Source organism: Triturus cristatus, chromosome 7 (genome assembly GCF_964204655.1).
Source record: "Triturus cristatus chromosome 7, aTriCri1.1, whole genome shotgun sequence".
NCBI classification, from domain to species: domain Eukaryota; kingdom Metazoa; phylum Chordata; class Amphibia; order Caudata; family Salamandridae; genus Triturus; species Triturus cristatus.
In genome coordinates, this window is record NC_140590.1 from 855,555,567 (window position 1) to 855,581,801 (window position 26,235).

The 26,235-nt window shown below is 44.4% G+C and overlaps 1 protein-coding gene across 1 annotated transcript in view; it reads left to right on the forward strand.

The window, feature by feature from the left end:
• DIAPH1 (diaphanous related formin 1) overlaps positions 1-26,235 on the forward strand; it is an 867,093-nt gene that overhangs the window by 185,272 nt on the left and 655,586 nt on the right. The window contains exons 4-5 of the mRNA XM_085617784.1: positions 5,628-5,729; positions 21,564-21,694. Of these exons, the coding sequence (XP_085473910.1) occupies positions 5,628-5,729; positions 21,564-21,694 (233 nt within the window). The remainder of the gene's footprint in view (positions 1-5,627; positions 5,730-21,563; positions 21,695-26,235) is intronic.

Below are 26,235 nucleotides of genomic sequence, written 5' to 3' on the forward strand. Positions count from 1 at the left end.
TTTCTTTTTTTTAGGAAGGTGGTCTGCAATGCCCCCCTTCCCTGGACCATTTTGGGCACCGGGGCCTTCCCCTTTTTTACATTTTATTTTTTTGGGATGGTGTCTGCTTCAAGCCGAACCTCAAGATTGCTGCCAACACTTCCTGGTTGAAGTGTTGGGAGCCAATCACATTTTAGTAGGATCTGCGAGTCTGCTGCAAGGACTCGTGTCCCCAGATATCTACATTTATTAAAATTTAATTTCTCCGAAACGTATATGGATTTACACCAAATCACAAAAAAAGCACGCTTTCTGGACCACAATCTATCTTTCTGTCAAATTCGGTGTAGTTCCGTTCAGCAGTCTGGGCTGTAGTCGTGTTCAAAATATGAAAAATCCCCATAGACATAACATGGGGAAAACAACATGTTTTGGGACCCCTCCTTTCTCCCGCTTGACGGATTACCCCGAAACTTTAAACACAGCAGCTGAACCAAAAAGGGGAAGTTTAGGGAATATTTCGTGGAGCTTTGTCAAGCGGTGCCAAAGTTATTGGCAAAACAAAAAAACTTTTTCCTATTGAAACTTTGGTCCTAACTATAACTAACTACCTACTAGCGGCCGACAGTAGGTAATATATTTTTTATCAGGTCACTGTTCTTGATTTATACTGTCCACGTTTTTGCTGTTTTACCATTCCAGGATGGCCAACACATGGATTCTAAACTCACCAGCCATGCTAGAACAACAAAATGCCATATATAATACCATTGCACATTGTCCACCTGCTGCTATGTTTGTCGATGCAAATTTACGAAGCCATATTTAGGTGGCAGTAGGTTTTTTCTTTCTCTACTTTTATTTGTTTTCATTTTTCTTACATATGTTTTTGAGTTTGTATGCAAGTTTTTGGGTGGGTGTGTAAGTGAATTAAGGAAAGAATCGGGCAGTGGAAGGATGAATGGTGAGTGAAAGAGTGCAAGTATTCTGCGTTATTGAATGCCGAAGACCATAGTTGGCTGAAGTGTCACTTTTAAAAATGAGACCTCTCTGCATTGCCAATGCTGCTTGTATATAATTGAGTTGTATGGGACTATGGGAACTTTTAGATTAGGAAGAACTTGGATTTGAAGGTTTTGAACTGGTGAGTGGCAGTGGCCAGTTGTGGACACTGGTCTCACCGTAGGCTGTGGTTGGGCTCTTGTGGGAGCTGTCTCATGGGCTTGCAGCTTCTTGCTCACTACCTCTGCTGCTATTTTTCTTTTTTTTTTTTTAAAGAGTAACAACACGACCATTAATGTTTATGGAAAATACTTTAGCTTACTTAGAACCTTTTATTAATTGAAAATGTTTCTTGTGTGGGAAGATCATGGGATGCTACAGGTGAGGAACTTAAGAGTGAATGTGTGAACTCCATTTGTAGTAGCTATTTCATGCAATTTAAACAGATCACTACTATTAAACTTTGACTGAATTTCATATTTGTGATATCTGTATGTGATCAGATGTTAACTATATATTTGACAAATGGGAAGGGAATCAAAATATTTGATGCTTTGTAATTTACTTTTTGGCACTTAATTTGCCTTAGTTATATTCAATATTTTACTGCACTAAATATTTTAATTTAGCAATCCATGAATGCTACATCATAATTGCATTGGTAAATTCTTATCTGGTTCTTCCTACTTCAACCACATAAACATGACCCAGGTGTAGGAATGGCATTTCATCATTTGCATTGAATTTGATGTTGGTTTACAAACCGCAAAGGTGATTCTTGGGATTGTTGTTAGTTTAGTCCAGTGTTGAATAATGCCAATTGGATTACTACCCTCAAAAGGGGAGTGAATTCACATTTACCTTTTCCACATATAGCAGTGTTATCCTTTTTAAAGGTTAGAAGTGTTTATTTCTGATAAATACCCCCCATGCGCCAAACTGGATCCTGGAAATGTTCTCATCAATTTCCTCATGTGCTGGTAGCTGGCATTGTTAAGCTTTGATTCTGGTGCGTCCTGCTCTGAAAGTCACGTTGGGACCCCTATACTACCACCACCTTTTATTTGTGTACCTTGCGACAGGGATCCGTAGCTCTCTCACTCTGTCACTGTCACCTGAGAAACATGATTTTTCAGAACATTTTCCAGTGTGCAAGATACACACAACAGGTTTGAAATCCTGCAAGTGATGGACTTTCATGAGGTCAGTCTCTGGTGCCTGGACTACTCACTTAACTAACTTGTGTGGCGACTGTGCTGTGAGGAATCCAAAGGCCATCCAGGACCGTGAGGCCAAGCTCTGTCATTGAGCACTGTAGGAAGTCCCAGTCGAAGTCTAGAACACAAACGTGTTCTAAACCCGAGCGAGGTCGTCCTCACACTCAAAGTCCTCAGGTAAGTTGAAGGGAAAAAAACAAAAGCACAAGAAGACCAAACAAAACTTCCTTTTTTTCTTCCCTCTCTCTGCTGGAGAAGTCACACGGACATCAGGGTACCTTGCGGTAATGGCCTCGCTCTCCTGCCCTCGTTCCGATCCAGCCCTAATTTTCAGGTCAGTCAACGACGATGCAGTTGACCCAGGCTTTCCAAAAAGGCTAAGCTGAGAATCTTCAGTATCTTACTTGATCCCTGTGGAGCACCTACTGACCCACAGATTCAAGGAGCCTCCAGTATGGTTACCCCCTGCATATCCATCCCAGATGGCGATTGTGCATCTCAACCCTCTTCCTGGACCCGCTCTAACTCCTGGACTGACGCCCGCACCCACTTTCCCTGGGATGCCGTGGCCTGCAACAGGGCCCCATTTGTCGATGCAGCAATGCAGGCGATGTCAGAGGAAGTGCGAATAGCCCTTTCAGACTTGACCAAAATCCAACGTTACCTGGGCAGATGTTGCGTCCACCTCAATCCTTCCCACAATCTCATTCTGATTCAGACACGGCTCCTCTGAATTATAAGTTCTCTGGCCCTGAGCCACAAGACTATGGTGTTGACACCTCACAGTACTACAATGACTAAAATCCATTACTTGACCTGCAATAGGCCAGTGGTTTTAACAAATCACCAGACACTGCCCTAAGCTCTCCTCCTGGCCACTCTAGAGAAGAGTGTGCCTTATTTGGTCATCAGGCGAGTAGCTGAAGAACTTGACCTCCATCTCTCCCTCAGTGGAAATAAAGACAAACAGGCTCACAGAGGTTCTACAGACAGGGCAAATCTCTTTCAAACCCTTTCTACTGTTCAGTTTTGGGCACCTTGGCGAAGCCAACCTCTTGCCCTCTGTCAAACATCAAATAGTCGGGAGACATAGACAAACTCTGGGGAACCAATCTTTCCTCCTGCAGAAACAAACACCTGAGAGCCTTTTCATTCTGGTCTCCTCCAGCACACTGAATCCCAACGTGTTTCCAACCACCCTACCAGACAGAATCTAGTTGCACTGAGGCTTTTGGGAAATGCATTTTCTCGTCTGCTAGTCTTGCCCTCCGGTTTGTAAACTCAAGAGGTAGATAAAATGAGTACCATTGAGTTGAGTAACAAACATCTGTTATTCAGCGCCCAGATGCCCACGGGTGCTTCACAAATACACATGTTAAGTTCCCCCTGCCCCCAGGTGCATTAGCACCCGGGCAGGTGGGAAAATTGGGTATCCAGGAGGTGTACACCCCCAGAAGGCTAGCCGCACTTTTAGGGTGGGCGTCCTGGTCTGTAAAGCTAAGGAATGTCCCTGCCATTTTTAAAAGTGGCATAATAGAGGGTTCTGGGTAGAAAAGGTGACATACATGTGACATGTGGTCACCTCGGGGCCAGGTTAGCTGCTCGGGCTAGTATCCCATTAACTACTTGCACCCACACCCCTAATGCCCCTAAATCTATGATTTAAGGGCCATCCCTGACATCGGAACCTCAGTTCTGATCTGATTTGCAAAGGGCACAGATGACACCCGAATCTGCAGCAACAGGAGCTGCACAAACCAAAGGCTTGATACTCTGCCCCTATGGAAACCATCCTGAAACTGCATGACTGTGACTCGTCTCAGACTAAAGATCGGCTTCCCCAGACAGAGGGATCACTTTGAGAGTCAAAGGCAACTCCAGACTCCCCTGTACTAGTGGCACTAGTCCCCTGCACACTGCAGGTATAAACAACTTACAACTTACCGGAACCAAAGAATCGCTGACCATCGGGCCCTCCTAGGTGTCTTCGAAAAGTAGATGGTCCAGTGCATTGTGGGAAAACGTAGTCCTGACTTCCAGCTAGTTTCAGGCAGCTACAGTTTTTCCCCTGGACATCTGGACGTCAAATAACTTTCTGCTGAGCTTACTACTGCAAGGCTTGTTGGTACCCAGTCCAGCAACCACCACCTTTACTCGATGCTGCAACTTAAGAGAAGACCTCAACACCTTTATCCGACGTCAGCAGTGGCTTAGTTGTTGCCTTTTTGCACCCGTTTTCTCACCAGTTCCATGTAAGCGGTAAAGCCAACTCCCCCCAGCACCTGCTTCAGCGCCACGGACAACAAGAACAGTTCTACAACTGGGATTCTCGAACCAGGTAAAATCAAACCGTTGTGGCTTGGTTTTGGGACCCGCATTACCTTTACCCTCCTTGGGTTCTATGCAGCTAGACCTGCAAGCGACCAATTTACTCTAGTGCTTTTTCCCATTGACCTCCATGATAAAGCTTTGCACTCATTTTAATTTTGCTTCTAAAATTCATAACTCCGATAATACTTATCCGATTGACTTTGTTTTAATATCTAAATGTATATGAAAATCTGCTTTATTTTTTATAAATTGCTGTCTGATTTCTTTCAAGTCGTGTCAATTACTTATTGTCCATGTTGGAACTCTGAAATGCTTAACACATGTTCCTTTAGTAAAGCCGGACTGCTTTTTGCCACTTCCCCAGGGCTGAGCTAAGGATTTATTATTGTGAATCCAAGGACCATTTTTGAGGTATTGTGATAGTACTGCGTAGTGAAGCCTAACCAGCATCAATGCATAATAGTCCCCCTTCCTACCGTTTAGGGTATCCACCAGAAAGTGCGCTACCAAAGGTAAACAATTTGTTCGGTAAGTGAAGTTCCATGCTGTCAACAGGACATACTAATGAAGCACACCTCTGTCTGAATGGATATGGCCTGCTGTTAGGTTAAGGCCTATTGTGGAAGAAGTCTTTCTCATTTTTGCTGATGTTGCTGACAACAGTAACCGTAAGAAATCGTGAAAAGTTGTATTTCCAAATGCTTGTATTGCCACTCTTCTCTCTCATAATAAGCTCTTAATATTTGAGTGATAAATCCTGTGTTTATTTTTATACTTGAACATTTTTCATGGTAAACCAACTCTGAGACCTTTGTTAAAATGAACAAAATTAATTTAAGCTGTTATGAGTTAATAGCAGGCTTAAGCTGGAGAGAGTAATGGAAGGATGTGTGCCATCAATTGACTGCATAAATGCCCTTTGGCCATATTATGACTGGTGAGTCTGGCTGCATGAAAGTGTTCATTAGGGCCGAAATGCTTTAACCTATATTGGATATCTTTGAGCATATCTTCAAGCAAGGAGAATGAATTAGTACTCCTGTTCTGTGATTTTCATACCTATTTTGAGTAATTTATTGTTTGCGTTTCTTAAACTAGGTTGATATGAACCTGAATGATGAGAAGCAACAACCACTGCGTGCAAAGGATATCACGATAAAGCGAGAGATGGTATCTCAGTACTTACATACATCGAAAGCTGTAAGTGACCAGAAAGGTTGGAGAGCTGCCTTTATATTTTTATATTTTTTAATTAATTGCTTGAAGTGAACGCAATTCGAAGCGCAATTCCTTAATATTGGTCTGACCTACTGAATGAAATTAACCTGACCGTTTTTAAAATCCTTCTTTGCACTGCATCCTTCTTAGGTCTTGGGTTGCAATACATACTGTTAGCTTAACTTGGAGCCTGCTCATTGCTTACCATTGGTTGGCTTTATTGTTGCACATGTTTGTTTCTTATTTGTTCATGTGTGTGGGCTTTCCTTCCTCTTCTTGTATTTGTCCCTCCCCTTGTACATGGTTGCATTACTGTGTCCTTATACTCATCGCTGTTTCATGTATTACTTTCTTATTTTAGATTAAGCACTCAACGAGAGTGCATGTGTTTTTTTCCAGCAGTCTGCAATGTGTAGTCCCACCATGCTTGCGTTGCTCCTTCTCTGCTCAGTCGTCTGCTCCTTCTCAGGCACCATGATGCACTTGCTTTATGCCTGTGCGCTTCTCCCCACAGCTCCATGTTTCACTCATTTCCTCTGTTTATATCTCCCTTTCCATTTGCTGTTCTCCCTAATCCTCTGTTTTGCTTCTGCCTCCCGGATTCCTTCCCAGTTGCTTCCGCTCACACAGCCCTGCATAGTTCCCCGTCCACTATGAAAAGGAAAAAAGGCATGAAAGTGTTTATTTTTTGTTTTTTTTTTTAATTACTTAATCCAACGTGGATTGCTAACTACAAAAGCAAAAGAAAGCTGCTGCTTCATTTTGTAAGTACTACAAAATGACGTGGTCTACTGTGCCAAAGGGTTTTTTATTGTCTTTAGCCGTGCTGCACAGCATTTGGTATGTTATGCATCATGGCTAAAAATTGTTGGGATAGCCAATAGGTCCAAAAGGCGATCCCTCTTGTTTTTGTCAATGCTGGTTTGTTTTCTGAGTTTAGTGTGGCAATGTGAGCAGGGACCTCCCTCATTTGAGATGCAGTGGGACAGCAGAACGTTAAAATGAAAAAATTGTTAGACCAAGGTTCCTCCTCGGTGCAATAAAACTATTTCGTATGCAGTGGTACCTGTCCTCGTAGGAAATGTTTTCTTTTGACTGTTGTCATTTGTTGTTCTTGGGTCAGTTGTATGAGCATTGTCTGCACTCATTTTATCTGTAATTTCTTTCAAGATTTTGTTTATCACAGTTTTTGGTTTTCTTTTGTCATGGTCTACATACGTTTCAACACCATTTGCCTCACCCATAATTTTGAGCTAGGTTCCCTTTCTTTAATTCTCTGCTCATTTGCAGAGTTTTTTTTCTCATTGGAATTAACCTAACCTTTTCAAGCGTTAAATGGTCACATTTTCTGGAGTCTTTGTAGAAATGTCTTAATGTTTCACTGGTTTCGCTGTTCCAACTTGATGGAACAATGCTACCATCAAAACTGTTCTTTAAATAAGCACTCTAAGTCATTCGGTCTGGCTTCTCCTAATGATTGGTGAATTTGCTAAAAGGTAGCCTAAACTACTTTTGTTATAAAATCACCCGTTGCGTTAAGGGAGCTGAGGACTTCCAGGTCCGTTTGACCTTCTGTTTGTCATTTGCCTCCTGAACAAACAAACCGCACAACCACATAACATTACAACTTTATTTGGGGCCCTGCTCACATCTCATCATCAACAATATGTTGGTAAATTCAGTATTAGATGTTAAGTATTGTAGACCACATCTGTTAGTGGAAACGGTGCAGCCCACCTTTCTACCCTTGTGGGTGTCCAAGATTTGTGGAACAATTGTTATTCCAGTTGAGCCTATTTACAATGTTTATAGACAGACCTAGTCAGACTGAGACAAAGGCCTTTTACTCCAAGTGCTGTGGCACTAGGAGGACACTGAGCAGAATCCTTGGTGGCCCAGGGTATATGACTCCATTTCATTCCAATTGAATTTATTTCCATGTTATCTAGCCATAGTAAACATTTAATGCTCTGTTTATTTTTAACCTTACGTTGTCAAGTGTTTTTATATTTCTCCCAGGAGAATAGTACTGTGTACAATGTTACATAAATATATTTTTGACTTCCGATTGATGTTATTCTTTAATAATAATTAGCCAAGCACAGGATTATATTTCTCATGTATTAAAATGCATGAACTAACCCATTCCTTTTCCCGCTTTTAGAAGATTCTCAATTAAACATCTCGGACCACACCCCTTTAGAACCCCTCACCTTTTTACATCCCATGCAAATCATTGTGTTTAAATTATTTAGCAAATTCATGCCACTATTTTATGTCATGCGCTATCACTGTATGCTTCAAATGAAATCTTCTCCCTTGACTAAAGTGGTAATAGCCTAGTTAGCAAAACACACACACAGATGCACCAATGGCGCTCCTGAATAAAAAAGTTGCAAATCTGCTCCCATAGAAATATACCTATATGGTACAGGTGCACATTTACTGCTTTTGAGAATTGACAAACATACCCATTACTGCACCTGCAAATGTCTTATGACCTCTGTCAAAGGATTATTCTCCCTGTGCACAAATGTACATAGTGTACATTATGCACTGGGATACTAAAGACCCCTGTGCAAATTAATACATATTGTTTTTATCCATAAGGAACACATACTTCCTCTTGGTGAAAGCCTTTTACTTTAACCCTTAGCAAACCTGGGGATGATGCTTTCCCCTTTCCATCCCGATCAATTACATGGTGGGATAGGGTCAGATTTGTTTAATGTGTACAAAGGTACATGTTTGTGGCCATTCACAAACACCTTTTCCACTCCTTAAGTGGGATTGACGGCTGAGGATTTGTCTGCACTGCCGATGCAGAAATCCACTATTAAAAATATACCCTCCTGGCAGGTATAAATGGAGGTACTTTTGAGTGTAAATGTACATATATGGCCACAAATACCTTGCGCAATCTGGCCCTAACCCTTTCTCAGTCCCACCTCTTCGCCCCTTTCCCCTTCCTCCTCTTTTCTATCACCTTTCACCTCTCTTCTGTGCCTTCTTTCCTTTGTGTGTTATTATCGCAATGGGGTAACCCAGTATCCCTCAGAACCTGGGCAGTTTATCAAAATAATACAAACGGTTCTGTCGGGTAAAGAATATTACTTCTAGCAAAAAACCTTCATTGGTTTGTTTGTACGAAGATTAATCAAAACTGACACACATAGAGACCATCAACAGTATTCAAAACAGCTTTATGAATTGCATCATTTATGAATACCTACTTACAATGGCTGTCAAGGAATGATCGTGAATTATACTTGTGACAAAGTGACATATAGTGCTCAGTGCTGTGGTGAAAAGTGCGTAATATATACAGTGTGACTTATGGAAGTATTGATAATTTACAAAAGGCCAGAAAAGCAAATATTTGAAACAGTCTGCAGACGGATTGAATAAGTCTTTATGCAGAGTCTTTTCAACTGATCCTTGAAAGAATGTCGACGTTTCAACCCAGGGTAGCTTTACTAGCTAGTCAATACGGGTCTTCATCAGGACAGGGAGTGACAGCCAAAAGGAGCCCGACGTGGCTCCTGGGGCGGGATAGGCAGATGAACAAGCAGGAGCAACAGTCTCCTATACGGCGTGGCTATGAGTCCGGTAATGGGATATATTCTCTCTCCAGATATGCTCAAAAAGAATCCAAGCGCAATTAATGGAATTGGGTAACGTCTATGTCGTCTTATCAAAGTGATCCCCTTGAAGTTCCGCACAAGGGAATGAATCTCTTCCAAGGCGGCAAGGGGGTTGAATGGGGCATAGACAAAAGTCCTGCGTCCTCAGATCGAATAGGCAAGCGTCCTGTCTCTTGAAGAATCTGTCCAGATTCTTCAAGAGACAGGACGCTTGCGCTCGTCCAGACATGAAGTAGTTTTCCCTTCCGGGCCGATTTCGAAGGACCTCAGTGTGATTTATTCGATCTGAGGACACAGGACTTTTGTCTATGCCCCATTCAACCCCCTTGCCGCCTTGGAAGAGATTCATTCCCTTGTGCGGAACTTCAAGGGGATCACTTTGATAAGACGACATAGACGTTACCCAATTCCATTAATTGCGCTTGGATTCTTTTTGAGCATATCTGGAGAGAGAATATATCCCATTACCGGACTCATAGCCACGCCGTATAGGAGACTGTTGCTCCTGCTTGTTCATCTGCCTACCCCGCCCCAGGAGCCACGTCGGGCTCCTTTTGGCTGTCACTCCCTGTTCTGATGAAGACCCGTATTGACTAGCTAGTAAAGCTACCCTGGGTTGAAACGTCGACATTCTTTCAAGGATCAGTTGAAAAGACTCTGCATAAAGACTTATTCAATCCGTCTGCAGACTGTTTCAAATATTTGCTTTTCTGGCCTTTTGTAAATTATCAATACTTCCATAAGTCACACTGTATATATTACGCACTTTTCACCACAGCACTGAGCACTATATGTCACTTTGTCACAAGTATAATTCACGATTATTCCTTGACAGCCATTGTAAGTAGGTATTCATAAATGATGCAATTCATAAAGCTGTTTTGAATACTGTTGATGGTCTCTATGTGTGTCAGTTTTGATTAATCTTCGTACAAACAAACCAATGAAGGTTTTTTGCTAGAAGTAATATTCTTTACCCGACAGAACCGTTTGTATTCTTTCCTTTGTGGCTACTCCACTCTCCCCACACAATCTGTACTAAAGGCCAGCTGCATGTTCTTTTTCTACAGTGGAGCTTTGGATGGACATAAGAGCCACATGGAAACCAGCTTCAGCCCAGTGAAAGTGCAGGCTTGCCTAATTAATACAGCTGCTGAATTAGGCCAGGGCACATAGTCACACTAACAGAACCTCTGCAGAAAGTTCCAGTGGCAGGCGCCCTATGTAGACTTTGATTCTTAAGATTCTGAAGTAAGGCCAAATCTTTCGGGTAGTCATTCTGTGTCCTGGTGACCAATGTGTTTACAAAATTATCCCCTATTAAAAATAATTCCAACTGCACCATAACAAGAAAGCACAAAAATGTCAAGGAATATAAATCCTCCTTGCCTGAGCAGTACATATAGATGATCTTTATGTCTGGGGTTATTGGACCAGAGAGTTTTTTAAGGCTGTAACAACAGGACTAGAGATTACTGTAGTTTCATCAATAGAATGTAAGCTCACAGGTCTGTAGCATTGAGCCTGGAGCAGTCTGCTAGCAATTCAAGCTTTTTAGGCCATCTTGCTTGACTAGCACAAACTCTGCGGCTTGATCCCTCCGCAGGCGGAGGCGCTTGGTGATCTGGTGCAGTTGCTCTGAGGCCCTTATGGAAGCAGGACATAGCCCTGTCTTTCTGCATGCAGCCGGCTGGATTAGTCCATTATTAATAAACTGTTTTAGCATCACGATACAGGCACTGGTTTAGCAGCTACTGTGGCATACAGCAAGTGCTCAGGTCAAAGTGAATGTGCTCTGTGAGAACATGTGTGCCTTGGTTCGAAAGACAAGTGAAAGGTTGAGCATGATTCAGTTCAAAGGACTCTGTTGTATAGACTGAACCTAAGCACGTTACCTTCTTGAACTGTGATTCACTATTCCGGAATGACCTCACCAGTAGTGGCTCCCAGATCTGCTTTACTTATCAGAAGAACCTTTTACATGATTGTTCTGAAGCGTGTATCTTCTGCTCTAGGCCCTGGGCAGAATCTTGCATTGCATCCCACAATCATTGAACTGGGCAGCCTGGCTTCTGAACACCTTCCACCGTCCCTTCTGAACTTGACCCCTGATTATATAAGCTTTTTAACAGGCACAACTATCTTCTACTTATATTGTGTTGCACTATCAAGCGGAAAAGATTCTGCATGTGATGCTAGGAATATCTTATTCACTCAAGGACTTTTTTGGTAAGAAACTTCAGTTCCTTGTCTTCCCTTATGATGCAAAATCTGATTGGAATTTCTTCTATTGAAATTCATTAATCTGCTTACAGAAGTCCAGCTGCAATATGAAGAGCCTTTTCACCCAAGGAAGGTAAATGCTCTAGTATCAAAGTTGATCAGCCCATCTTTTCATTCTTGTTCAGATCGTACTTTTGGCATCTTTCTTTGAAGACTGCTTTTCTGGTTTCTATCACTCCTGTACACAGGTTGAGTGAGAGAGCGCCTTCATGCTCTCATGAGCCTTATGAAGTGTTCCACATAAATATGATTGCTTTAAGATTGCACTCATGCCTTCTCACAAGGTAGTATGGTATTTCAAAGTAACATCCTTGTATAGCTCTTCAACCTCTTTTTCAAATAAATATCCACAAGTTGAGAGGACCTGCTGCATTCCTTACTTGAAGATTGCCCTCTAATAAGTCACTAATAGTATTGGAAATTGAAATTCATTGTTAGTTATGGCTCCAATCAAATTCTAAGAAAAGCTTGTTCTAATGTGCGGTATTCTTCCATTATATTTGAAAGGTAGGGATAAGCACCAAATAGACACTCCAACAATCCTTTTGGCCTCTATGGATCTCTATTAATCTTTTTGTGTGCCACAAGCCATTGTTATACATGCATTAGTTTGGAAGAACTAATGCTTTAACCCCTTTCTCTAATGTATTGTGGCCAATACAGTTTTGGTATTTCACCCATTGCATTGGATGACAATATGACTTTTGCATAACCATTCCTAGTGTTTTGTTATCTTGTTCAATGCCTTCTGTTCCACTGCTTCTAGAAACTATTCTCAAATGCCATGCATTTTTACTACTATCGGTGTTCGAGGCATGTGGGCTGCTGAATTCATATCTGTGCATAGATCGCCGCCTAGTGTTGGGTCCGGATGATTGCATATTGTTGTCCTGGAAGAGTCTTCGAAGTATCACGAGATAGGTGGCTCCTCCCCTGGACTACAGTGCGCATGGGCATCCCCTCCATCCTTAGATTATTTTTTTCGGCCATTGGGTTCGGATGTCCTAATCTTAGCTCTTTGAGTATTTAGGAAAAACTTTATTTTTATTAGGCCAAAAGGCCTTTAAACTCGTCGGTATTGTTTTCGTTCGGCGCCTAGTACTTTTGTCGAGTTAGTTCTCAAGAAGAGCATCGAAGTTAGCCGTTTGCCCTTCGACACCAGAGGCCCGATCGAGATCGACGATGGAATCAAATAGTCCAAAGAAATCGAATAACCCCTTTAAGCGTTGCCCTCTTTGCAACGCTAAGTATGCTCACTTCGACGTGCACCCAGTGTGCAACAAGTGCCTGTCTCCAACACACGACGAAGCCACCTGTATGGCGTGTTCCAGGTTCCGATCGAAGAAAACTCTTCGCATTCGTCGAACAGCTCGGCTCGAGACGCAGAAAGCGGCGCCAAACCCGGACAACATTTTCGGGACCGAAGATGAAGAGGTCGTGGACCTTGAAGTTCAGGAGGGAATATCAGATCCGGCTTCGGAGTGTGAATCCGACTATGATGCCGAAGATGAGCGTCTAGTAGATGAAGAGGAAGATGATGTCGTCGATGAGGTAGGAGATGACGAAGAGGCCCTTGGGGCCGAGGAAGATGGCTCGGAAGATGAGCTAGGCCCAAATGTCGGTACAGGGCCCGAAGAGGCACTCTAAGGCTCAGGTCGAGGGATCGCCACACGGCCTTACCCAAGATCTTTCCTCTCGTTCTACAGCCCCACCTAAAGACCCGGCTTCGAACTGTCCTAAAGAGCCATCGGTATCGAAAGTGCCATAATTCGATCAAGATAAATCGAAACTGAAGGCACAGGCACCGAAATCGAAACCGAAAGAGAAAATGTCTCTAATCGGCAACAAGGCCTCGAAGCCGTCGGAGCCGAAGACACAAAAGACCAAGGTCAAGGTGGTCGACCCGATAAAATCGGCGCTGAGGATCGTCGATACAGAAAAAGAGGGCGACCCTCAAGAGCCTCCCAGTCCTCGTGTCGAGAAACCGACGTCTGGTACGGGGCTCCATGCCACTACAAAGAAGGTCTCAAAGGACCATGTTGAGTCGACAACACCATCTCCCTTCGTAAAGAAGACGGTGTCGGAGTCGTTATTACGCATCCAAGACAGGGCTTCGCTGCTCAGCGCGAAAACGGCCCCGCAGCCGAAAACGGGCAGCACGGTTCAGACCGTGTCGACGCACATCAAGTTCGGATTACCACCGGCGGTACGACCGAAGATGTTCGCAAAGAAGGGTCCCGAACCGAAGAAAGGTATCGACATGAAGAAAACTGTTGAAGTGCCAAAAGGGGCATCAATGGGACAAACAGCTGTTGAAGTACCTCAAGAAGATGAGGAGCCGAGGCAGTTTATCTATGCAGGGACTGGTAAACTTTCAATACATAAAAGAAAGATAGTGCCAGAGAAATCTATGGAGCCATACAAAATTCCATTAAAGAAAAGGAGAACCACATCACCAGTTCTTGTGGAACATATTCAATATTATAGCCAGGAGCCTCAGTCATTCTCACCCATTCTCACCCACACAGTCTGATGTGGATGCAGGGGATGCTGGTGATGATGAGGGCACTTATCCATTAACCACTGATCCTGAAGACCAAAACCAACCTTGGGTGGACAATACTGGTACAGGGGACCCACATACTGCTCCAGACACACAAGCATATGCGGTGAAGACCTCTCCAACTGAGGATACTGCTGCCTTCAATGCATTAATTGAGAGAGCAGCTGTGAACCATAATGTACAGCTCCACACTGATCCTATTGAGGAGGATTTTCTGATGGATACCTTCTCTACCTCAAAGATCTGTTAAGACTCTGCCCATGCTGAAGGGTGTCCTAAAACAGGCTAATGACATTTTTAAGGAGGCCACGAGGGCGAGAGTACTAAACCCTAGGATTGAGAAAAAATATAGGCCAGCTCCGGTGGACCCTACCTACATAAGAGGCCAGCTGCCTTTGGACTCGTTGTTGGTTTCCAATGCTCGGAAGAGGGCCAACTCACAGACAACGGGTGATGCTCCTCCCCCTGACAAGGAGTCTAAGGTCTTGGAAACATCAGGAAAGAGAGTTGCTGCACAGGCAGCTAACATATGGAGAATTGCCAACACTCAGGCACTTCTGGCTAGGTATGACAGGGCGCATTATGATACCCTGGAGACACTGCTACAGCACCTCCCAGATCAGTATAAGGAAGAAGCAGAGTCACTAATTAGAGAAGGGAAGCTCATAAGCAACGCTTCCATTAAGTGCACTCTTGACTCAGCTGACACTGCAGCTAGGGCTATTAACACCAGCGTCATGTTAAGAAAGCATGCTTGGTTGAGAATCTCAGGATTCAAACCAGAAATACAGACAACTATACTCAATAAACCTGTCAACCCTCACTCCCTCTTTGGCCCCGAAGTTGACACCACCCTAGAAAAAATCAAAAAAGATACAGAGACTGCAAAGTCTATGGGGGCTCTGCAATCACAGCAGTTTAGGAGTGGGTCCTTTCGTCGCTCTACCAACAGAGGACCATCTAGAGGCCAGAACTCCCAACAGTCGCATTACACTAAACAAGGTACACAGACCACCTAAAATAAGAATAACAGAGGTGGATACCGTGGAAACAGCGTCAAGGGCAGAGGCCGAGGAAACAACAGCTCCAGGTCCTCCGCCACCAACAAACAGTGACGCCTTGTCACTGCCCCCCGACCACATAACACCTGTCGGGGGGAGACTCAACGGTTCCTGCCGGTCTGGAAATCCATCACTACAGACAGGTGGGTGAGAGAAATTGTCCAGTACGGTTATTGTCTGGAGCTAACATCCACTCCACCAAACATACCACCACGACACCGTCCTATGTCCGCAGAGCACTTGCACTTATTGCACCAGGAAGTGCTCAGTATGCTCCACAAAGGAGCCATAGAACTCGTGCCTGTACAAGACCAAGGATCAGGGGTGTACTCACTGTACTTTCTGATCCCCAAAAAGGACGGGTCTCTCAGACCCATACTGGATCTAAGACCTCTGACCCGTTACATTCTATCAGAGCATTTTCACATGCTCACCCTGCAGCAGGTGCTGCCGTTGCTCAGTCAGGGAGACTTTCTCGCAACACTAGATCTCAAAGATGCGTATTTCCATATACCCATACACCCATCACACAGAAAGTATCTCAGGTTCACTATTCAAGATCAACATTACCAGTTCAAAGTCCTCCCTTTCGGAGTAACAACGGCACCAAGGGTGTTCACCAAGTGCCTGGCAACAGTGGCGGCACACTTAAGGAGACAGCACATACATGTCTATCCTTATCTGGACGACTGGCTTATCCAGGCAAAGTCAGCCCAGCAGTGTGCCAGCCACATATCCCACACCATTCACCTTCTTCACAGCCTGGGATTCTCACTGAATTATCCAAAGTCCCACCTTCAACCCGCCCACGTACTGCAGTACCTAGGCGCGACCATAGACACTCTGGCAACCAAGGCACAGCCAAATTCCATGAGGATCAACAGCATGCAGTTGCTAATAAAAAAAGTTCAGACCTCAACACCGGCACGAGTGTTTATGCAGTTGATAGGCATGATGGCTTCCTGCATCTTCATAGTCCTGCACGCGAGATTACATATGCGCCCGCTTCAGGAGTGCTTAGCACGTCAGTGGAATCAGGCTCAAGGACAGTTGAAAGACCTAGTGTTGGTCAGCGGTCGGGCATACAACTCTCTGCATTGGTGGAATCCACAAAACCTTGCCAAGGGCCGACCGTTCCAAGAGCCTGTACCACAAATAATACTGACGGCGGACGCGTCTCTCCTGGGATGGGGAGCTCATGTACTCAATTACACAGTGCAGGGACTATGGACAACACAGCAGAGGGGGGTGCACATCAACCTACTGGAACTGATGGCAATCTTCCTAGCAATGAAGGCATTCAAAGTACACTTGTGCAACAAAGTCGTGTTGATCCGGACGGACAACATGACTACCATGTACTACATACAGAAGCAGGGAGGAACACACTCTCCACAGTTGTCTCATCTGGCTCAGAGCATGTGGAAGTGGGCCATTCAGAGAAACATCTTCCTCATGGCGGAACACCTCCCGGGCAAGGACAACCAAATGGCGGATCTGCTCAGCAGACACAGCCACCAGATGCACGAATGGGAGATGCATCCATCAGTACTCCAACCGTACTTCCAGCAGTGGGGTCATCCAGAGATAGACCTATTCGCCACAAGGGAAAACGCAAAATGCCAAAGCTTTGCCGCCAGGTTCCCACAGCCACAGTCGCAGGGCAATGCGATATGGATGAACTGGTCAGGCAGATTTGCGTACGCTTTTCCCCCAGCACCATTAATACCGCTAGTAGCACGCAAACTGAGGCAACACTCGATGACGCTCATCCTGGTTGCTCCAACGTGAGCCCACCAGCCATGGTACACCACGTTTCTAGAACTCTCCGTGGTACCGCATCAAAGACACCCAGGCTTTTAACGCAGAGCCATGGCGAGATTCAGCACCCAGATCCGCAACAGCTAAACCTGGTGATCTGGCTCCTGTGATCTTAGAATTTGGCTACCTAAACTTGCCTCCAGAATGTATGAATATCATCAAGGAGGCAAGGAGACCCACGACCAGAGCATGCTATGCGGCTAAGTGGAAAAGATTTGTCATTTATTGTAAAAATAATAACATCAATCCGCTGGATGCATCAACTCAGAACATTATCTGTTATCTATTACACTTATACAGATGCAATCTAGCATACAATTCCATCCGTATACATTTAACCGCACTGGCAGCTTACCTTCAGAACAGGCAGCACCTCACTGTTCAGAGTGCCTGCCATCAAAGCCTTCTTGGAGGGACTCAAACGAGTGATTCCTCCTACACACCCACCTTCAGCAGTCTGGAACCTAAATGTGGTCCTCACCAGACTCATGGGACCACCTTTTGAACCTCTACACTCCTGTGAGATTCAATTTCTAACCTGGAAAGTAGCTTTCCTAGTAGCCATTACTTCACTAAGAAGAGTTAGTGAACTCCAGGCACTAACCATTCAAGAGCCATTTATACAGGTTCATGCAAACAGGGTCGTACTACGCACCAACCCTACATTCATGCCCAAGGTGATATCGCAGTTCCATATGAACCAATCCATAGAACTACCGGTGTTTTATCCTAATCCTGAGAATGTAGCAGAGAGAATGCTCCACACACTTGATATCAAGAGAGCTCTCATGTACTATATTAACAGAACACAGACTTTCAGGAAGACAAAACAACTGTTTGTTGCCTTTTCTCCACAGCACAAAGGCAACCCCATTTCCAAAGCAGGAATAGCTAGGTGGATCGTTAAGTGTATACAGATTTGCTATGAAAAAGCTAAGCGCACACTAACGATTCCTCCAAGAGCCCACTCCACACGAAAGTTAGGGGCCTCCATGGCTTTCCTAGGGAATATTCCTTTACAGGAGATATGTAGAGCAGCCACATGGTCCACTATACATACATTTACAAAACACTACTGTGTAGATGTACACTCAAGACAGCAGGCAGCTGTAGGACAGGCTGTTCTCAAAACTCTTTTTCAGACTGCTGCAGCTGGCACGGACAGCCGCCGCTAAATGGAGGGACTGCTATATAATCTATGCACAGATATGAATTCAGCAGCCCACATGCCTCGAACCGAATATGCTACTTACCAGTATGCATCTGTTCTTGGCATGTAGGGCTGCTGACATTCATATCGCCCACCCTCCTCCCCGGCGCCTGTAGCAGCTGTAGCATTCAGTAATTACTAGTTAGCATGGTCATCATTCACTATATTACACTCCATTTATGCCACAATGGCAAAAAACAATCTGAGGATGGAGGGGATGCCCATGCGCACTGTAGTCCAGGGGAGGAGCCACCTATCTTGTGATACTTCGAAGACTCTTCCAGGACAACAATATGCAATCATCCGGACCCAACACTAGGCGGCGTTCTATGCACAGATATGAATGTCAGCAGCCCTACATGCCAAGAACAGATGCATACTGGTAAGTAGCATATTCGTTCTCATGTGTGGGACCCAGCTGTCCATTGAAAGCAGCGTGTGCCTTAGGCATGTCCTAATTTCACAGACACCTCTCAGAAATACTTTCACTACTCGATAAGGCATTGGTAACACAGGTTGCATTTAACTTCATTGGAGGCAACTGAAGATCTATTTAAAGTGATAAGGACTAGGTTTTGGGTGCTTCACCCCCACCCCCAATGAATTGTCCGATCCTGTTCCATGGGTGCTAATTCTTTGACCTGTGCATGCAGACGTACTACCACAAAGAATCTTGTGATACTTAGACCTACTGTCAGCCCTAATAAAGTCATTACTATACTTTGATGGCTCCTCAACCCCAATGCTTACCTAAATAATTATCTGTTGCTTGTTTGCTGATCATACCCCAGCTAAATCCTGCCCCACCTTAATTTCATTAACTTTGGCGTTGTGCCTAGTTTTCTTGACGATGATGTACTAAACAACTAATATCGGTTATTCTTAAGGCTTGTTAGGATTTGGTCAAACTCCAAGGATGAGCCCACACTTGCTCATTGCCCTCCAAGTGCAACAATCATGAAAGGTGTTATCATTATTATTAGCTGGTTCCGTAAAAGCCCTTTGGGACCGAGTCACTGTTTCTAGGTTTCTCTTAGTGCTTCGCACTCTATTAATAAGAGTTCCAACTAGGAGATAAATAATAAATCAGGGTAGGCTTTAGGAGGTCTCTGCTCCCAGCATTGAGTCCTTTTTGTGTGCTGAGCAGTGCCTTCTCAATAACTGGGAAAGTGTGGTGGGCCGCTTATTCAGCAGTAAGGTGTGGCAGAAAGCACTTGAGTACACGAAGGATGTTTTCTGGAATGCTAGATTGATCTATCCAATTCAATATGTTACAAAGGGTGTATCTTACCCTAAGTAAAGTAGGGAGAGTAACCCCTGCGGTACTGGGTCTTTATCCTAGATGCCGACATGAAACCACTAATTTCCAACACGTGCTCTGGAGCTGCCACAAGCTCCATACATATTGGAACACTATAATAGATAAAAAAAGAAAGTGTGACAGGGAAAACATATATTTAGGAGCGTAGAGGGAGGGCCTGCTTGGCAAGTATGCTTGACCCAAGAACCACAAAGTGGCTACGAAATCTGCTGACCTTGCACAATTACTAGCCAAAAGAACCATCACTAGGAGATAGAAGGTATCCTGGCCTCCTCGACTAGACACCTGGAATCAGGAAGTCCTATTGTGAGGAAGGCTAAAAGCGCAGCACTCAGAAGTTCTGAATGGATGGGACTGGGCAAATGAATGTACAATCAGGCACACTAGCTCTGGGGCGAAGGTACTGCCCATTGATGCTCTGTGTACATGCAGAAAGAAAAAACTCCCCTTATTACTCAAAATATGTTGTGAGTGAGGGACATGTGTGCACAGACCATTACAAAATCGTGTATCATGTAGTCCCGAAAACTGTTTGAGAGTAAGACATGTATCGGGGTTATTCCTGTGTCATACTGGTATATAGGGACTCTGTCAAAACTGATCAGGAATGTTTTGTCAGTCTCAAAAGACATATCTGCAAGTGAGATAAAGAACATGTTTTGTATCCTTTGTAATACCCACAAAACATGTTTAAAGAACACCTTCATGCCAGGTTTACTGTTGCTCATGTATCAATGAACAATGGCTATGTTCTTTTATCATTTTATTTTAGGAACCCTTTTTCTTATATGGCTCTTATCAAGGCATAAATTATCTTTACAACAATTGTGCACTGGGTCTTTTGTAATTGGAATATGACATAGGGATCCTCTTTTGCCCTGAAGTTTGCCCCTGACCTGTAACGGCACGAGAGTGGGCAGAAATAAGTCAGCATAATAAGGATGCATGAGCCATTAAAACCCATAGAAACATCCACCCTAATCTGTATATGATTTGTTTTGTGTGCCTGGGGTACCCACTAATAAAAAGGATATCTTTTGGGTTTTCCCCAAGGCACTTTTTTTTTACTCCTTCTGGATCCCTTGGTTAGCCAGCGTTTATTATATGATGAACGCCATCTTATTGGGTTTGAATCTGACCTGGTAGGACCATCTTACCAGGGTGAGATAAGGCGGCCAAGAATGAGGCATGCCAAAAATATGGCTTCCTCGTCAAATGTAACTGGCATTTCTAGACACATTAGCCTTTGTGGGAGAGCCCAATAAGGAACACACAATCAGTACTTTTAGAATTGAGTTTGGGTTAAATTAGGCATCCTGGGAATGAATATTGCATCTTTTTGTGATATGTGATCTTTGTTGGAGGATATGCGATGGTGTCACCTCTTTTCTCTCCTTGTTTGAGTGGTGCAGCATCGCTAAAAACCTTTGCCAAAGCCAATAGTTATCAGACGATACAGATTGGCTTTACCATTGCTTGTTGAATATGCAGTTTGTCTGAAAGGTACACCTGACAGTTGGCAATGGTTGCAAGTCCTGTGTTAAAAGCATTAAGATAATCAAAGTCCAAACCACACTGCAGAGCTTCACTACCACCAGTTGTTTAATCTGTGCATTCTTCCCATGAGATAAGCAAAACCTGAACATTCAGCTTGCTTTGTGAAAGCAAGTAGTTCTGTTATAAATTATTGTTTTTTAATACTATTGTAAAGAACTCTGACAACTTATACGATTAGTTGCCCAAACAAAATATTCCTAAACTAAATTTAAAATGCATCCATTTATTTGTCTGAGTAATTTGGATCAGTATAAAATGCATCATTGTCCCTTTACTATAATCTGGCTTTTATCGCGGAAGAAATTAGACCTTTAACAAGTTCTTACTAATAAAGTACTCTTTTTTTCTGTTTAAAGGGAATGAGCCAAAAGGAGAGCTCCAAGTCTGCACTAATGTACATTCAAGAGCTGAGGTCTGGCCTGCGTGGTGGTGAACTACTTCTCTGTTTGGAATCATTGCGAGTTTCGCTTAACAACAATCCTGTCAGGTAATGAGCTGAAGGTTTCCCATGGGTTAGAGGATGGAGCATTTTGTCAATGTAATGTTGCAGAAACATGATACTTATGGAAAAGAAGTCTAATAGTGAAGAATGATTTAAAGATGATGGGAATCTTGGAAGAAAAATGTTCTCACTCATGCCGTTCTTTACTAATGTTAAAAATATTTTAGTTTATTTATTTGGAGATATATATATATCTCAAAACAGGACCCTCATGGTTATCAGAGCGCTTTACAAATGTTCAAAGAGCAGACATATAAAACCATTCGAGCAACAGTACAGGATATGACTGCTCACCTGATGAGGGCGGTGTCACCTCAATGTTAAAACAGAAAGGTAAAAACAGTAGTATAACAAGCGAACAGTAGTCCGGAGAGAGATGAGACCTGATATTCTCGGAGAAAAGGAGTCATAGGACTGAAGTCCGAAATTTGTTCATAAGTAGCATTTTCACTTCTTTCTTAAAGGATGCTGTAGAGGGATTCAGTTTAGTTTCTGTCGGGGCGGAGTTCCAAATTCTCTGGGCAATGCCAGGGAAGGCTTTATTGTAAGTTTTCTTTTTAGAGATTTTCTTTGGTTTCAGCTGTAAGGTACTGCAGCTTCTAGAGGATCTTGAGCCTTTGGATAGGTCAAGCTTCTGAGCAAGGTAACCTGGGGTTTTGAACTGTAGGACTATGTTGTTCGAGCATGCAATTTTCTGCTGAATTTTTGCTTCTTAGGACAGCAAATTGAGGGATTTTAAGTCGGGAGCAATGTGGTTGTTTCTTTTTGTTCCTGTGATGAGCCATGTCTGAGTTAAGGGAGGCCCTTAATGGAGCTGTTGTAGATTTGTGCAAACCACCTAGGGTAGCAGAACTATATTCCAACCGGGGGCGGAGTTTGTCTGACTCCAAGATGGCCGCAGAGTAGCAAAGCTCCAGAGACCCAACTTACATTATCCTGCAGAATCCTTGAATAAGACAACACAAACGGTGGAGTGTGCCTTGGGAAAATCCTGTGGTACAAAGCGGCAGCCTCCGGGATAGAAAGCCGGACGAAAACTAATGCTGGGCATGGAGAAACGGAGAGGCCTGCCTCAAGGGTGCCGGAGCGTGGCCTGTTGAGGAAGCTATTGACGCGGCTGAAACCGTGCAGCGAAAGCCCTGCCAGGAGACCTACCCCGGGAGGCAGCGAAGTGCCTGCTGATATCCGTCATGGGGGCTGCTATTGTAAGGCCTGTGCATGGAGCCCGGTGACTGGCAAGAGGCGCCAGCTGCAAAAAGAAATCGAGAGTGAGGCCTGATGGTGGTTGCAGTGAAGGGAGACCCAGGCCGGCAGGGTGGAGAGCGCGCCTGTAGTCCAGAAGGTACGCCCCGGAACATCCAAGCGCCATGCTCTGAGAGCGAAGTAAGGGAGTCCGAGGCTGTAGTGCAGATGAGAGGACCTGGGCAGTGCTGAGGCAGAGAGCAATGAGAGAAATCGGCTGAAAGAAGCTGCAGAAGAGGTGCCTGGTGGCTCAATGGTACGCTGTTGAGCCGCGTGAGAGGAGATAGCAGGAATCCACGGCGAAGACGACTGGGCTGTCCCATATAGATATTGTTATGTTATGTTACTGGGTATTTGTTGAGCACACGGATACTCCTGAGTGTGTCCCGGCGCTAGCAGAACCCCTTGACAGAACAGTGCACACAACAGCAGGTAGGCCTCATCTAATGTTGGAAGAGCCAAGTTTTTAAATTTCTCCTGAAACTGAGGAGATCCTGCACCTGTCTCAGGGACGGTGGCAGGCTATTCCATAGCTTTGAGGCTGCTACCTGGAAGGAGCGTCCCCCCATACGCGAACGAATAAACTTTGGCACGATCGACAACCGCAGGGTCGAAGACCGCAAGGTTCTGAATGGGGCATAGGGCTGAATTCTATTCCTAATGTAAGGAGCCAGTGCAGGGACTTCAAATGAGGCGTCATATGTGTCCTAGGGCCAACCATGAGTATGGCACTTGCCGCTGCGTTTTGTACCACCTACAGGCAGCCTAGTAAGTAATCAGGGAGGCCTAGGTACAAAACGTTGACATAGTCCAACCATGACGTAATCAGGACTTGGACCACTGTTTTCCTATGCGACACTGGAAGTAAGGGGAGGAAGTTCCTCAGCATTTTCAGTAGCCCAAGCATGTGCGGGCCACTGTTTGAACCTGGGACTTCATGGACAAGTCAGCGTCCATTTTCACGCCAAGGTTTTTTACGGTGGTGACTGGGCTTGCTGGGGGCACATATTCTGGGGCCACCATTGGCGCCATTCATTGCCTGGACTATGGCCGAAAAAAATAATTTCAGACTTTTCTGAATTACATAGCAGTTGATTTTGCCTAAACCAGGTGAACCCCTTTGCCACGCAAGTGTTTGTTTCACTTCCTCTCAGCGCATCATCCTTCTCGCAAGTAAACAGCTGCGTGTCGTCTGCGTAGGATATTACTTTTGCCCCGTATTTCTCTGCCAAGAGTGCAAGGGGAGGCATATATATGTTAAACAAAGTTGGGCTCAAAACAGAGAACAGAGCCCTGTGGCACTCCTACTTTCATCGGGGGATAAGGGCAGAAAGAGGGGGGGGGGGCTTGGAACCATACTGTTAGCTTGCAGCTTTCCAAAAAGGAAGAGAACCACCGATGCCACAGGCCTGAAGTCTGTGCAGAAGTAAATCATGGGACACAGTATTGAAAGCCGCCGAAAGGTCCAGTAATATCAATACTGCGTTTCCTCCTCTCAAGAGTAGTTTTAATAGTATCTGAGACTTCCAATAAGGCTGCCTCCGTACTAAAGTTGGCTCTAAACCGTGACTGGCTCGGATGTAGTATGTGGGTTGCCTCTACGAAATCAGTGACAACAGCATTCACATAATTCTCCAAAGCCTTGGAGAAGAAAGGCAACAATGATATTGGTCTATAATTGCTGTCTACAGAAGGTTCTGCTGAGGATTTTTTAGGAGCGTGAGAATTTTTCCATGTTTCCAACTATCCGGCATCAATCCCTAGGACAAGGAAAGGTTCAGGTTAACAGCTGGATTGATCACCTCGGCGATAGATGCCAATACAAGGGTTCGAGGGAGAACCGAATTTCAAAGCTTTCATTATTTTAAAAGATATGGCCAGCGGAATAGAGGAGAATTCCAAGAGGGTCCCATCGAAGTTGGAAAAGGCCAGGAGGTGCAAACCTATGTTGCCATTGCTTGCTTGAGGCAAATCCCCAAACGAATCCTGGATGGTTTTAATTTTATTATGAAAATATTGCGCAATATGGTTCGTCCATTAATAAGTAGGGGTGAAGGGGCTATTGATTGCATTGGGGGAGGAAAAGTCCTTTACAATCTTGAACAATTCCCTGCTGCTGTTCCCAGCTTGTTCAATTTTTGAAGCCAAAAAAGATTTTTTTCCCTCACGGACTTTGGCGTAGTGGGCTTTCAGAGCCAATTTATATGTAATTTTATTCATGGGGTCAAAGTTCTTCCTCCATAGTCTCTCCAGGTATTTACACACGCTTTTGCTTTTTCTTAGCGCCTCTGTGAACCATAGGGCTGAAGCTCTATAAGATTTAGCTACTCGAGTTTTGAGCGGGGCTATTTGCATAGAACACTCCTGGAGCCAGCCTTCAAATGAGAGTACATCGCCCTCTAAAATGCAACTAAAGGGAATGGGATGCTGACTAAGTATAGTGGCTAAAGCCTCCGGCGTAAGTTGGTCAAAAGGCCTAAAGCTGCTGGCCCGCGGCTTACAGTAAGATTGAGGCCTTCCTGGTGCCTTGCAAACTCTGAAGGTGAGCAGTAAATGATAATGGGAAGGGGTGTGTCTATTTCAATCCTGGTCGTTGAAAAAATCTGGTCCAGAATACGGCAGGACATAGGGAGTCAGACTGAGGATGCTTAGGAATTCGCACAGCTTCACGAACTCTGGGTCAGCCAATTGGTCCATGTGTATTTTAAAATCCCCTAGTATTTGGCCACAATAGGGGAGATGGCATGGCCAAGAGACTCAAAAAACCGGCCTGCCGGCCCCGGTGGTCAGTAGATTACCACACCGGCAATCGACTGGTGAGCTGACAGTCAAAAGGAAACCAAGGCCCTCAGCCCCTTCTAACTCTGCAATAGGTAGTGGTAGGCAGGAGAGAGAGTTCTTGTGTATAATGGCCATGCTCCCACCCCTACCGCCTGGTATACCCTTCCTTATTATCAGATACCCCTGAGGGATCGCATTAGCGATGGTCGGGTTGGAGCCCTCATTGAGCCAGGTCTCTGTGATCAACGTAATATCTGGCTTAATATCAATGAGGAGGTCGAAGAGCTGAAACTCGTGTTTTTTTTATGGATCTCGTATTAAGAAGACCTGTCTTCAGATTATCCCCTATCATAGCATTCAGAGAAGAGAGAGCGCGCACAGCGGAGTCTCCTCCTCTTGTTGCACGGCCAGCGTTGGGAGGGGAATGGGCGTCCCAGTTACAGTGTTTGCAGGAGAGACAATTTGTGTCTACTGAAAGGGTAAAGTGGGAGCGGCAGCTGACA